The sequence below is a fragment of the Centruroides sculpturatus genome, unplaced genomic scaffold (genome assembly GCF_000671375.1).
Source record: "Centruroides sculpturatus isolate CEXI.00-Female unplaced genomic scaffold, Cexi_2.0 scaffold293, whole genome shotgun sequence".
Classification (NCBI taxonomy): Eukaryota; Metazoa; Arthropoda; class Arachnida; order Scorpiones; family Buthidae; genus Centruroides; species Centruroides sculpturatus.
In genome coordinates this window covers 283,305-299,374 of record NW_019384893.1, presented here as the reverse complement: position 1 = coordinate 299,374, position 16,070 = coordinate 283,305, and the positions used below count along the sequence as shown (strand labels likewise).

Sequence of the window (16,070 nt, the reverse complement as noted above, 5' to 3'; positions counted from 1 at the left end):
TATTGCGCGAGAGAGGTGAATATCAAATGGAAGACCACAGATAAGAGTGCGGCCGGAAACCACCCGGACCGTCCAGAAGAAGGATGAAGATGTCGATGCAGATCCCGCTTCTTCGTGCCGGCTACCGGACCCTTATCGGGAGTAGGGTGTGTCCATTTTTGCCGGCGAGGCGAAAAATTCGAGCATCTGCGCCCACCGCGCGCGAAGAGTCGAATCGGGCGGAGTCACACCCCGGGCGCCGAACTCCTCGAAACGTATAACGCCAACACACACACAAAAAACAAATTTTTAATTTAAAAAATATATACGTATAAAATAAATCGATCGGCGAAACCCCGCTAAAGCGTTTTTCGCTAGCGAAACGGATGCGAGATTCCTCTTCCTCCTCCTCCTCCTCCCTCCGACTTATCGGAACGGGTTCGATCCGTTAATTAGTTCGAGTTTCGGAGGAAGGCGTTCGAAAAATAACTTATTGTTCTTGACGTAAAATTGGTCGCCGCCCGATCGATGCCGTCCCGGTGGGCGGATACCCGGGTAGGGTTTATGGCGTAATAAACTGCCAGATATCCATCTAGCATAACAATACCGAGCACGTAATTTATGACAGGTTGTGGTGGTTCCTGGTACAAACAGTCTCTACGCCGGAGAAACGGCCCGAGCGCCGAAACTAACAAAAAAAAAAAAATGGTTTCCTCCTGGCAATTTTCTTATATACTTTACCTAAAACCGGCCAAATCTTTTATCCAGTTATTAAAAAACCGAAACATTATTCGCGGTAATCCGAATTAAAAATTAAATGAATAATAAAATTCGATTTCTGGGCAGAAAATTTCGAATTAAAAACGCCAGAAAATTCTGCAAACTTCGGATTTTTGAATAAAATTTATAAATATTTATCTGGCGACACGAAAACTTCTTTCTGGGCGAAGATGTTTATCGTCATTCGATATTTCGCTTCCACAAGTGCGACGGATCGATAAATGCGCTTCGTCCGGGAGGGAAAGAGGAAAAAAAAAATTCCCTTTAAAAAATTTGACTTAGTTAAATCGGTTAGTTGTAATGGGAATAAATTCGAATCCGGAAGGAGAGAATTTCTATCCCGAAAGTTGGAAGATTTGCAAAAGAGATGGAGGGAACCAAGAAATCCAAGAAATTGCTAATAGTTAAAAAATGAGGAATCCGAATAGGATCGGAGTGATTTAGAGATTTATCGTATACCTCAACGCTCCTGCCGTAGTATATCGAACCACGTGGTTAGGATCGAGTAACAAAGGACCGGCGATCTTGACTATATTGGCTTGCAGCAGAGATTCCACCGCTTCCGGACGATTAACCAAACTGGCTATGGTGCAAGCGGCGCATTCTTTATCTTCTCTGTTCCCGCTTTGCAACTGCAAGAATTAAAAATAAAAAAAGTTCTTTTTGCAAGTACATTTTAAAATTCTAGTTCTACCGAGTATAATCCTTCATCGATTTATGAATAACGTGTTTTTATTCTCCACCGACATTTTAAATACCATAAAAAAAAAAAGAGGGGTTCTCTTAGTAGTGCCGCCGCGTTTTTCGGCCTTGGCAGAATACAATCTCGTCGAGGAGTATAATTATTTATCGGCCATTCGAATAGATATAAGCGGGTGATAATGCGATTGCATATTAATACTATAATTAAAGAAACCATTGACATTAGCTTTTAAATTCATTAGATCTCCGAAGGCGCATTCTTAATGATGCTAAATTGGCACTACAGTATCTGATCGGAAATGGCTTAATTCGCTTGATTTACGGTGCCAAATGAAGATAGAAAATGCAGAGGGGGAGGAAAAAAGAGGATTTTATACTTTTCAATTCTTAATTTTTATATCAAATCTGTACGAAATAGCCGAAATATATTTGAATATCTCTCAAAATATTGAACGGAAGGTTACCTTTAATAAAGACGAACTACATAATTCTATATTGAAATAATTAAATAAATGCAAAATTATATTAAAAGCTACGTGAAAAATTGTATTAATTAATAGGCATCTGCACACCCCCCTAAGGATTCTGGTATGTTGCATAATAAGAGGCCTTCTATCGCCGTTCTTTCGTAAAGTTATAGTGAAAAATAATTATCATTCGAGATATAATGATGATAAACGTGTCATTTAGATATTAAACGACTGTAATTAATAACTTTTTAATTATTTTTTTCGTCGCATTTCTGTTTTAAGCGCTGCTATATGTTGTAATATAGTCAGGCCTCCAATAAGGGCCTCCTGTAAACCGAGGACAGTTTTTCGGGAGGTTTTTTTTTGAACGTAAAAAAAATAACCTCCAAACAACGGAAGATTTTTTTATATTACCGTCAGTGGCCGTTGTTAAGAGGTTTGGCTACAATTTAGTTTTATTTAAAGGGATAAATAATTTCAGTTTAAGGAATCAAAAAGCATTTAATTAGAAAGAATGGAGAAAAAAAATTAGTGAATTATGTATCTAAATTCATTTAAAAAAAACTACAACATTACACGCATATATAATGCAATATTTCATTTAAAAGATTGTAAAATACAGTAAATGATTTGTTGTTTATTTATTTATTTTTTATTTTTATTTCTAAGCTTAGGGCCAATTGAATGAATTGAGGAAACGTGTTACCACTCCTATAATCAGTAAAATTAATTTGCATATTTTATTAGAACCTTTAATACTTTCATGAGTCTTTAATTAGTTTCTACAAATGACAAAAGGTTAAAACGAAATTTTTAAATAATAATAAACGAAAATTTCCCCCAATTTAATATTTATTAAAGACTTTAATGTAATTAAAGATAAAAAAATAAAATAAATCAACATTTACGTATCCAACTATTTACTATTCAAAATACCCTTTTTCAAGTATAGAAATTTTAAAATAAAAATACTTTTTCGATGATGTTAAAAATGGAAAATTCGGATGAAATTTTTTAATTACTGTAATTTATCTTTAATGATGTTAAATTTAGTTAGAATTCTCTCTTCTCGACACTATAGACAGTATTTTTAGTAACTGTATACAGTTTCACTACAGACCTGATTGCCAAAATAAAAAGGAAAGAAAGTAAAAAAAAAAAAAACATTCAATCCAAATGGATTTTTGGAGACTCGATTCCTCTTTGCATAACATAAGAAACTTATTTAAATCGCAAATTGGTGAAACTAGATACGAGCTATATAGTGGCATGTTAACCTACTCGTCTTAAAACGGCTGCCTACTGCATAAGGTTAAGTAAATCCTCGATAAGATACAAACATGCCGGCAAATTTAAATCGTCAAAAAAAAAAAAATTACTTTTAATTATAACAATTATAAAATTAATTTTAAAAATGGATGTATTANTGTACGTTTTACACGTTACAAATTTCACAAAATAAAAATAAGAAAAATACGTGAAATTTTAATAAAAAGAAGCAATAAATACATCACTATTAAAGTAATATATTAATAATTTATCGAAAGGCCATTTACAAGAGCAACCCCTTTAAATAAAGATTTAATATTATTGTGGCAACTTTCAAACTTTACTTTTAGTAAGTTAAAAGTAGCATTTCGAGGATCATAAAAACATTCTCATTACTGAAGGTATTCATCGTAAATTTGGTATGAGGTAAAGATACTAACAGTAACAAAATCCGGTCACTGCTTAACCGGTTACCTGAGAGATGACGTGTGACAACTTAGAAGATTTATTACTCCTAAACCCCACTATTACAGAGCCAAAAAGAGGGAATTTCTTCGGTGTATGCTTCCGTTGTATAGCTGAAAGAAAAGATCGACAATACTTGAAGGATTTCGCTAATGATCCAGTCATGTAAGTGAAGAGTAATCCGAAGAAAGTCAATGTTGTACATAATGTCATTAAAATATCTCTGATGTTGCCAAGACCTAAAACATTATCATGCCGTCAATTACGGTTTACTTTAATTTTTTTTCCACCACTCTTCAATTATTATCAGCCTGGTTTGAAAGTAAAAGGATATTTTAATAATGATAATATTAAAGCATTTGCAATGTAATTTTAATAGTAACACAAAGAATTATTATGCTTTATTAAAGAACCTTAGGCAGAATGTCGGGAGATTATCGATATTGTATAATTTTTATTTACTTATTAATTAGTTTTAAAAATGGATGTATTAAGATCTCGTTTATTTATTTAAATGGTTTTTTTCATACTTTAAGAATCGAAAATCATCCTAATGTAGTTATTTTTCTTTACTCGTATTTCGCCTTTATGCTAAGTTCGTTTCTAAAGTAGGCTACTGATTACTCTATTGAATTAGTATTTATTAGTGCTTAAATGAAGCAGAATATCTTACAAATAATTAAACACCTTCAATTACTAGATACATATCAAAAACGACGAGTATCTAGCACTCCAAAGCCATTGTACCCTTTTTTTTAAGTTACTTCTCCTCCTCCTCCTCCACTGCCATTAAATCATTTTTTATGAAGTATTTTCTTCCATAAACACTTGAAAAAAAATTAATTTTAAGCAATAAGCAATCAATAATTTACAATAATTAAAATACACTCATCAGAACATTGATTCTGAGAAAGTCCAGATTATTAAATGTAATATATTTAATAATTCAAATGCACTAATAAAAAAATAATAATAATAAAATTGTTATAATTTCAATTAAAATATTTTTAGAAATTCTTATATATATATTTTTTTTAATTTACATAAACAAAAATCGAATTTTTTTTAAGAAATCGCTTACATTGCAATATTGATATTGGACATTTTTCTTTTGGGATTCGAAAAATAAAATAAAATAAAAAAATATTGAACTCAATTCTCGTAAAAAAAAAAGATTTTCTTTTATTAGAAAATCTGATTACTTTTCCGTTTCCATCCGTTTAATCCCATTATATATACACACACATAATTATTACAGCAGCACTTTAAAATTTTACAGATTAACGATTTTTTGTGGGCCTAAATATTATTTTCTGATTCTAATTTAAATATATTTGTCCATAAATATATTTCTCTGAATATTCTAATTTAGAATACCACAGCTATTTCTATCAGATTATTTTAAATTCATAAACTAATTGTCCTTTAAACAATGGATTTCGGTGACGTCGATTTTGGAGTGTTCTTTTCTTTTAAAAAAAAATTAGAAAATATAAGGCACTTATGGAGATAAAATATTATTGTGAAATTGTATGTGAAAACGAAAATTCTTGTATTTTTCAATATTTTCATCTCTAAATTGTTACTATTATTTCCTGTACCCATCAGTGGCCGAGTGAATGAAACCATTGAACACTGGCGAGTTCGCTCCTCGACAACGTAGTTTTTCGGGTTTTCTTCGCGTTTGAAACACTTAAATAGGGATAGGACTTTAAAAGAAAATCCTCTCTCGCCTCGGCAGATCGCCCAAGTGTCGCTTTACAATATACAGACAAATACTGTTACTTCCTGAAAATTATTATACAATGAGAAAACTACTGACTTCCCATATTAAATTATCACGACCTTATAAATTCTAATTTCCATTAATAAATAATTGGAATAAAAACCCATTAATCTGTCTGAAAATAACTATAAAAATGTTCGATGATTTAAAATGAATGCGACTGACGAAAAAGTGGTGTTAAAGATTTCGTGAGGAAAGTGAAATTCTTTATAATTTCTTCTTCAATTGAAAGGTCAAGAATTTTATAATGCAATAAATTTTTTATGAGTGAAATAAAGAAGACATTTTTATGGTACTGGTGTTTAAATTTGCTCCTCTATTGGATTAATAGACAATAATAATAATAATACTATAAAACTGTAATAATATTTTTTATATATATATTGAAGTTTCAACGGATATAAACGTTATAACGCGTATAATTTTTAAGTGTTTTTCATTATCTTTATTGAAAGTATCTATCAATGCTACCAACTTTCTAAGGGAAACTAGACCCTAGTTAGGTGTTACTAACGTGAAGAAAACTCGAAAAACACATGGTTGGCCAGGCGCTAACCTGGTAACTACTCTCAAAATACATGGAAGTTAGAACACATTTTGGGTTAAAAAATCTATTGTAAATACTTAAAAAAATCTTCCATTAAATCGCGGAATTAAATAATGGTGACACTTCCGGTTTGCTGGAATACGCTGTTAGGCTGGTATGATTGACAGAATATAGAACATGAAACACTGATTTTGATTGGCTGTGCGTGACATTTTTCGATGCTTATTCCTTTATACGTGTATACACTAGATAATAACCAATACCATTCAAACTAAATTATAAGAAGTTACCTTTAATATTTTGGAAAATGGCTGCGATATTAACACAATAAGATCCTATATTAGATCTCTTACAATTGCATTGTTCCAGAATTTTATTCGGTAACAAAATTTTGATATAAAGAATGAATTTTCATTGACTAAGTGCATTTAACAAAGACTACTTGAATGAAGAACAATGCCAATTTATTAATGATAAATAAGAATTTCACTATTTCGTAGTTTGGTCGTGGATTCAAGACAACCCGTTGTTCCGGCTGAACCCATGGAGTTTTCCGAGCTTCCTTCCTTTTCTCTCCCAATTGAGAAGAATTAACGCAACACACGGGTTGCGTTAATTCTTCTCAATTGGGAGAGGTTAAACCCCCAAAACTCCCACGTGTACCTTGACATAAATCAACATCTGTTATCGATTACGAGCTAAAATACAAGCGAACACATCTTTTAAAGAATTTAAGAAATCAATAAACACTAACCGAAGTTGTGTTTTTGATTCAAACTTTCAAAATCCAATCGAGGAATGTGAATATATCAAAATAAAAACTCCTACGGGGATTTTGGCATCAAAATTCTCTTAAAATGCTCGTCTATAGCACCAATAGAATATTCGATGGGGATATTTTTTTTTTTGTATACCAGAAGAAGAATTTGTATTCTCACAAGCACTAACTTCGAGTAAGATGCTAGAAAAGTCATATAAATTTAAACTGAATTTTCTTTCGTTTCTCTAGGTTAATCCAACGGAACAAAAACACTATAAACTTTTATTTATGGTAACATCTTTAAGAGGTTTGTTGTAAAAATGAAATAACTCGGCAATGTTTTTAATTAGAATAAAAGCAAATCCGATTTTAACATATTGAGAAATCAATGATATAACTGGACGAAAGACCAATAACTTAGCTTTCGACGATGGTTTCTTAAACTTATTTTAATGTTTACGACACAAAAGTAACTTTTATTGTTAGAATACAATGCACTCTGAACTTTTGTATCGGCAGTACAAGATCAAAGTTACTCTATGGGGGCGTTAAAAAAAGACTAAAATCAATCAACGAAAACGTCAGTTTACATTTGCTTTAAATCACCGGGAGAATTAATAATTGATTATAGAGTGAAACTTCTTGCTTTTTATAAATCTCCTCTTAATTAATTGCAACGAATCAGAGACTTTTTTCATCGTTTTAGACATTAATTATTCTCTTATACAGTGTGATGATAATAGAATAACTTCTTTCATTTTATAAAGTCAACCGCAGTAAATAAATAAATAAATAAATATTTTTAAAGCTTTCATATTTAATTTTTTAATAATTTAAAAAATTACACACTTAGAAGGCAATGTATAAATATAATTTCTTTCGGACAAACTATTCGAGAGAGAGAATTCATAATCTGAGTTATTTAAATATAATTAAATTGTCTTAACTGCCAACAAGATGATATCATTCATGATATATCTGAAACACACCACCAATTTATGTTAGGGCATCCCTTTCCTTATACAGTATATTGATTATTAAACCTATAAACAAGCTGCAGAAAACAAGCTTTAGCTAGTTATTTTTCAATTTAATTTAATATTTTTTGGAAAAGAATAATCGTTTCAATAAGCATTATATGGATAGTATAGTTCAAATAAGCATAAGACAATCCTTATTTCTTCCTTTGCCACCGCATCATTGGATGTATATCCTTAACCTACAATTTACTTGTGCTTGTTACAGCTAGTATTTAATAATACAGATATAATGAAATGATGATTTCAAGAGAAACGTATTAAATAACATTAAGAAATTCATTTTAAAAGTTTAATATTTTTACTACTAACCGAAGTTAGATTTCAAATTTCTTCATTATAGGAATAGGATTTATTACTTAAAAATAATTTTAAATAACATATATTTGTGTTTGTTTGTTTATCAAATTAATTGAGAAAGAGTCTACTAAACTATTTAGTTAAATATCCTACTACAGAGTTTGCTATATTTAACATCAGTGAAGCAATTATGATTTCATTTTTCAATAAAATCGTTTCACAAATACAAATAAAGCAAAAGAGAAAGTCATTTCATAGTAAATACTGTATTTACTGTATTCGTGATCACGAATTAGATCAGATTTTTATTGATGAACAAGTTTATTTTAAAAAATCTATTGATATACTCATCCAAAGATTCAAAAACATTTACTTAACTAAAACTATCATTTTATAAATAATTTTTGTTTTTTCTTATAATATAATTAGGAAGCTTCTGTTACAGCCGTTAATAGTTATTTCTGTTAAATTATTACAGCAATTTCTCATCATAAAAAAAGAAAAATTGGCATGATTTACAATTAGAAAATAATCTGAAAATAGGTAAACAATTTCCAATTCCAAATAACTGTGATGAAATTTGTGTAGATTTAAATATGTTTATTCTATAATATATAGAGCTTAATATTTTCCTAATTCTAAAAATTTAATTAAATAAAATATCTACAGACGTGAATGCAGATAATAGTAAGGGCTTATCACACCAGTTTTGTTATATTTTTACCATATTTTATTTAATTTTTTAATTATACCAAAGGCAATCTAAAAATTTACTTCCAAAGATCAAATATAACTTACCTCTGTAGATAAGTAATATTAAATGAACAAATAAGAGACTATTAATTTGAAAGGTAATATTTCTTCCTACTCAAAGACATTAAATCATTATACTAAATTTTAAAATTGAATTCATAACAATCACATTTGATTATCAAACAAAACAACACAGATAGAAAAAGCTAATGCTTTTATTATTATTATTCAATATTCAAATTCAGACCAAACAATATAAAACATTATTTAAACTATAAAATCTACTTATGTAATAGCTGGCTACATAATGTGCTCTTGAACATACTGCTGTATACTGTTTACAGATAAAAATTACCACCACAGAAATAAATTTATTATTCTTTGAAATTTCTTAAAATATTCATGAATTTCAATAAAAAAACCTAAAAATATAATATTCACAAAACTCTAAAATATTAATATTTTATATAAAACTAGGAGGCTTCACTCCACAGTCTTTAACCCCTTATTCTCTATATAGACTACTCATATTAAAAATCATGTAACAATCCATTCAATCTCAGTGCCACCATTTCTGTTTCTTTTTTTTTCATGACTATTTTAAGCTAAGTATTTTATATAACATTAATCATTTACCTAATTAAAAATTATAACAATGATGACTTCATAATTTTTTTTATATTGATAATTTAAATTTCCACCAATTTATCTAATACTAGCTGTGCCCGCGTGAAATTCAGTTTGTGACTATAATAGTATTAGTTAGATGATATCTTTTAATTTATATGAAAGTTTTAGGAACGCATTTGGGACAAAAGATATTCATTATTTTAAGCGACAATAAATAGGCAAATGTTCAGCACAAGTTCGGACACGTGCACTGTGTAACTCGCCGACCACACAACTGTGCCGCGCAGTTACTTATCTCGTATATGTACGCGTCTTGACCCTTGCCACCCACTGACACCAAAAATATAATGCTTACCTAGATGATATCTTTTAATTTATATGAATGTTTAACGGAATAATATACAGCCTATGTCCACCCTGATGGTCCATTCTAAATATTGGTGAAAGAATTTTTGAAATCGGATGAGTAATTTCGGAGATTACCTCTTTATAATATTAGTATAGTTTTTTTTACATGCATACAATTATTTTTGCAATGCTATATCTACAATGTACTCTTGGTTATTTGTTCTTGGATTATCTTATTAAAGTAACTAATGATGAAAATAAAAAATAACATTCTTGAACAAATCCTCAATACAGTAATCATGCATACTTATATTCTATATATTTGTAGACTATGTTGTTACTGAACACAGATGTAACTCATTACTAGTGAATATCTATTGTATTGAATTAGAAAATTAATTACCAAATCTCAAAGACACAAAAATTACAGAAAGAATAAATGCTTATTTGTAAATTGTACTGTATAGATTATCTTAGTTCTTTAATAAACTATAGTATAATATATGATTCAGATTAGTCATGTTTATCATGTAACCATGCTAGGCTTGCCAACTATCCTCCAGTTTTCATTTTATCAATAACATCCTCCTTTTGAATACAATTTTAGATGTTTGCTTTTGTTTACTTTTGCTTTAAATTAATTGCCTGAATTTGGATGAGATTAATATGATGAGTAAAGAGGATAGAATGCTTCCTATTATTCCAAATCACTCACTACAACAGATATGCATATTTGAAACTTGAACCTTTATTAATCTGTATTCTTTACAAATGAATTTTTAAAATACAAATTAGGTACAATTAAAATGATTGCAAATATATAATTCAATTTAATACAAATAGCTTACTGTAATCTTAAACCACATGTACTGACTGTGCAGGTGCATAATATAATTGACCGTCTCACGTAAGAAATGTCTATTGAATAAATTCTAAAATAAATTCATTGATAAATCTAAAATATATGTAACATGTTTTTTACTACATGTACTGTACATAAAAATACATTTACTCTCTAAAAAATCATTAAACCTTGAAGAAAAGAATAATTTAAATTTTTTTAATCACAACCACATCTTTTTTATACATAGGAGAAACTGTTGTATCCTGAATATAATATACCTTAGAACATTTTCATAATCAGTACTTCTTTTGAAATCTACAGGGAAACAGTCAAAATATCTAGTAATATTGCCACAGCTGGTTGTGTAATCAAATTTTTAGGAATATAGCCAGTATTTTGTAGATACCATATTCTGATCAAAAGGTTTTATTGTTTGTTAGTAAAATTCTGATGATGATATTTAAGCTTCCTAAGAACAGATATTGTCAGAAAGAAAAATCAGTGATGTTAGTTCACAAGTTTGATGGAGGTAAGATATAATGGTATTCTCAACTTTCTAACATTACTTAGAGACAATAAATTTACTTTCTTTGCAAATGCACACTCTTGTATCTTGAAACACTGTTCACATTCAGTATTTTAAATATTGCATCCCATTATTTTTGAGATGAAAATGTCAAGCTCTAGTATCAAGAGGCAAACAATGTATATATTAGCCTTGAAAAAGACCACTGAAGCTGTCACAGATCCTCCAATATGCATGACTCACTTCCATCTTTATAATGCTATTGCAAATGGTAAAAAGTATTCAGCCATAGAATCATGTTTGAAATCAATACATTATGCTATACTATTTTTATTGTATAGACCCAAGGTCCAAAACTTTTTAAGCCACAACCCTGTTTTGGAAGAGATTTTAGCTCGCAACCTCTAACTACTTTGTCTTTCCAATTTATATCCCCCTCTTTCCACAGTTATGATACCTTTTGCAATCTCATATCTCTGAAAAAAAGTTTATCATTGATGACTGCTATCAAAACAAAAGCAAGAAATTGCCTTGGATGTGAAAATGATTTAATTGTGTTTCAAATACAGAGCCCAGGTAGTTTCTGAAAAACAAGCACATGTTTCACACTAGTTTTTGTTGTAAATACAAAATAAATGTATGTTAATATGGATTTTTGTTTTACACAATAGTGTTGACCACAGGTATAAAGTATAGTATTTCAAGGTAAAAGATGATATGTTCCAAAGTATAGCTAGGAAAATATTTAAAATAAAAAAATTTGTTTTTCCCACATACAGATTCAAGAATAGTATTAGGTGAATTATGAAAGATGGGGGTTTGCTTTCATTTTAGCAAAAACAATGATAGAAAAATATTGTTAGTGGTTTGTTTAAAAAAAATCAAAAGTATTCTAAGGTATAACAACAGCTTCCTCTATATATATTTTAGATTTATTATTGAATTTATTTTAGAATTTATTCAACAAATACTACATGAAATAATTATAACAATGTTTTAGAAATTTATATTTAATTTTTGGCATACATCACTAAATATCATTGTCCTACCTTACTTTGAGAATGTCAATTGTAATGTACACTTATACAGTGCAGATTTACAGTAAGTTACTTATATTAAATTGAATTATTATGTATTTGCAATCATCATAATTATACCTACTTTGTACTTTAAGCTAAAAAGGGATTTTGAAATGAAACTTGAAATGCATTTGTAAAGACTGGTAATAAAGATTCAAGTTTGTACATCTGTCTTAGTGAGCAGTTTGGAATAATAGAAAGCCATTCTAGACTCTCTACTCATCATAATTTTACTTTATTATCTCTAAAATATTACTGGCAGACAATATTCTAGTACTTTATTTTCTTATTCCAAAGTAATAGTTTTGTCTTTATCACTCACTACATTAATGAAATAAAAAAGATGATACTACTATTAATCAGATTTGGGAATGCAAATAAAATTTTGGATCCCAATTAGGATGGCATTATACAACAGTTGATAATAATTCTAAAACTAAATTTAAAATCCTATTTATTTTTTTACAATTTATAATTAGTCAACAGATATTTACAACAAATTACTCAGTTACAAATGTCCTTTTTCTGTACAATAAAGTTAGCAATCCTAATGCATGCTCTGTCTGCCCTCATTACCATAGATAATTAAGAGTGCATTGTAGTTTTCACTTGCAATTTTTGCTTTCTGATGAACGTCACTTCTCCTTTACAGACTATTTTTCTAAATTAATTCAAATGAATCTTTCTTCAAATCATATAGATCCTGATGAAAGTAAGATATGGATAACAGTTTCCATCTGTTAGATTTTATTTATACTATTTGTCTGCAGAAATTATCACTGTAACATCAAATACTGAATGCAACTATAAAGTAGAATGTATAATACAATGATAACTTTTGCTTTTCTTGACAATAACCATCAACAGTTGACAAAAGAAGCTATCCCTATCCATTTCACTGAAATGAATATTTTCATTATCATTGCACCAATTATCTTTTGTGATTTCTGGCAATTTTGACTTCTGGAGATAAAAATCCATTCTTGATTACATTCTTATCTACAGTATATTCCTTAATTTGTCATTTTCTTCATTTTGTGTAAGAATGTAAATATTAGACAAGTTTGAGATCCAAACTGGAACTAGTAATACAAACAAAAAACACACCTCACTTGCTTTTCCAGAAGTTTGGATAGAACCATTTCAAACTGCTGGAAAAGCAAGTAAGATATGTTTTGTTAATATTAGATAATTTTGAAGAAATTTTGACTCTACTGGCATTGAGTTATCATTTCTCAAATTAACACAATACAGGTATAACTATTAACTTGTTCATTAGTAATGCAATGCTTGATAATTAAATTTGTTAACAGTAATTTCTAAATTTCTTTTATTCCTTTACAGGTTGAATTTAAATATTTTGAGAATTCTTCAAAATATTTAAATTTTAGATCTAACAAGTTATAAATAGCAATAACATTACAAAATATCCAAACTAATTATGGATATCATTAAGATAAAAGATTTTAATTTATCAGTTTGATTCAACATTAATATTTGTGCATTTGTGAAAAAATATTGCATATTGAGAAATTGATAAAATAATAATTAAGATTAAGAGATTTTATAGATTCACTTAAATATTATTCACTCATTACAATTTACATATTTCATTTTCTATTAAAATTTGTGAAATAAATATGGTATGTAGCTACTGTACTTTATAAAATTTATTAATTTTCCTAAGTTTTCAGAAATCCTTGAATATGAGAATATTGCTACTATACTAGGGCAGTTATTATTCAAGGGAGATTATCATTTGAATAAAACTGGTATATATAAAATGTATCAATTAAAACTGAAGCAATTAGAAAACAATTTAAGAAATAAATTTTAAATGTAGAAATTTATGTAAATATGCATAAAATAATTAAAATTTTATGATTATAAATATAAAAATTCATTTAACAGAGCTAGAATGGAATTGCTATCTATATAAAAAATTATAATCTTTTAACTTCAAACAAAAAAATATTGAAACTTTCAATGATTATTTTTTCAAATATGAAATTATTTTTATTATTAAAATATAAGAGAAGAAAAATATTTTCAAAAGTTTTTAAAATTTATATCATTTCTCTTAATTATGTTGTATCAAGTTGATATATTATGTTACATTGTATTTCCAAATTTACAGATAAAATTATTGTGATAATGAAACAGTTTATTGAAAGAAAGAAATATGACAGAAAAAACAAATCAGCATTTACACAGATTCTCTAAATCAGATAAAAATGCAAAGGATTTATCTATGCACCTGTTGATAATTAATAGATATATTAACACAAAAATTTAATCAGAAGCACGTTAAAGAAACTAATTTAAATTTGAATAATTTAAATTAAATTTTATATAACAAAATTCAAATTTAGAGTATATACTTAAGAGTTGCATGAAATATTAATGCTTTACTCATTACATTTTAAATAAAAACTCCCTCTAGAAGACAAGACATAAAAGTTATATATTTTTAAGAAAGAAAGAATTTAAGTAATAATAGTAGGAAGATGAAAAGAAACAAACAATGAATTAGATATAAGGCATACATATGAAATTCATTATCAAATACTAAAATTTATAAATTCAGAAATAAGAGCAACAAGAATTCATAAAAGTAACACAGTTTACTTAATCAGATTTTATGGAATCTTGTATGAAATGTAATATAAACAAAGACAAAAAATAAAAATAGCTTTGAAAAAGAATGCCAGAAGTTAATGTTTAATTCAGTTTCTAAAAATCAATAGAATCAGTATGAAACAACAAAATATAAAATTGTATTTAGAATGAATAAAAGCATGAAAAATAATAAACAATCTGAATTTTAAATCTAGACTTATATCTAATACATATTTAGTAATAACTCATCATAATTAATTAATTTAATTAAATAAGACTTTACTACTTTGTGCAGTGTTTCACAATCTTTACAATAATGGAATACTTTTAATTGTTGTGAAGAACTGTTAGAATACAGCAAATCCTCACTTAATGAAATGTAAGTTAAATGAAATGAATTTGTATCTTTCTTTAACAACTTAATGTTGTTAAAGAAAGATACAAATAAATTTGTAATCATTTACAATTATTGTTGTTGAATTTTCTTTAATCAACAATAAAATTGATTTTACGAGGTAAAAATAAATGTTAGATGTTACAAACACAATCCAATTAAAATAATATTAATTGAATTGTATTTTGTTTATATTATTTAGCTTATAGTAAAATCAGTTTTGTTATATGCCATTTTTACTTAATGTGCAGTTTTGAAGAATCTATGGACAATGATAAGTGAAGATTTGCTTTATTTAGAACTTACTTGATGGTAAAATATTTTCTAAAATGTATTTAGATATGATTAAGGGCTGCCTTAAGGAAAGCATAATATATGTAAACATGTAAGTGTCAGACCATTAAAAGCATTGAAGTCATCTAACTTTTTATATCAAAATATAGCTCTACTACACTGCAGCACAATTAAATATGTCTTTATTATTTTTATATAGAGCAGGGCTGTCCAACCAACAACCCATACACCATATGTGGCCCAGCACTGTAATGAATGCAGCCCAACATAAAAATTGTAAACTTCATTAAAACATTGAGATCTTCATGTACTTATTTTTTAATTTTTTGAAATTTGCATTGTTGTAATACTTTTTATTAAAAACCTGTCACAGGAGGCCCTAGTATACACTTATAAAGAGTTTTTAAAAATATACATTCAGTGCATTTCCTAGTAAAGCCTCTTAAAGCCAATTTGTTAAAAGACAGTTAAAATATTTCTGCTTTAAG

The 16,070-nt window shown here is 28.1% G+C and overlaps 1 protein-coding gene across 1 annotated transcript in view; it reads right to left on the bottom strand.

The window, feature by feature from the left end:
- The window catches only part of LOC111631314 (HEAT repeat-containing protein 3-like), a 37,820-nt gene that overhangs the window by 13,773 nt on the left and 7,977 nt on the right, over positions 1-16,070 (bottom strand). Inside the window, exon 2 of the mRNA XM_023375531.1 lies at positions 1,219-1,391. Coding sequence (XP_023231299.1) covers positions 1,219-1,391 — 173 coding nt within the window. The remainder of the gene's footprint in view (positions 1-1,218; positions 1,392-16,070) is intronic.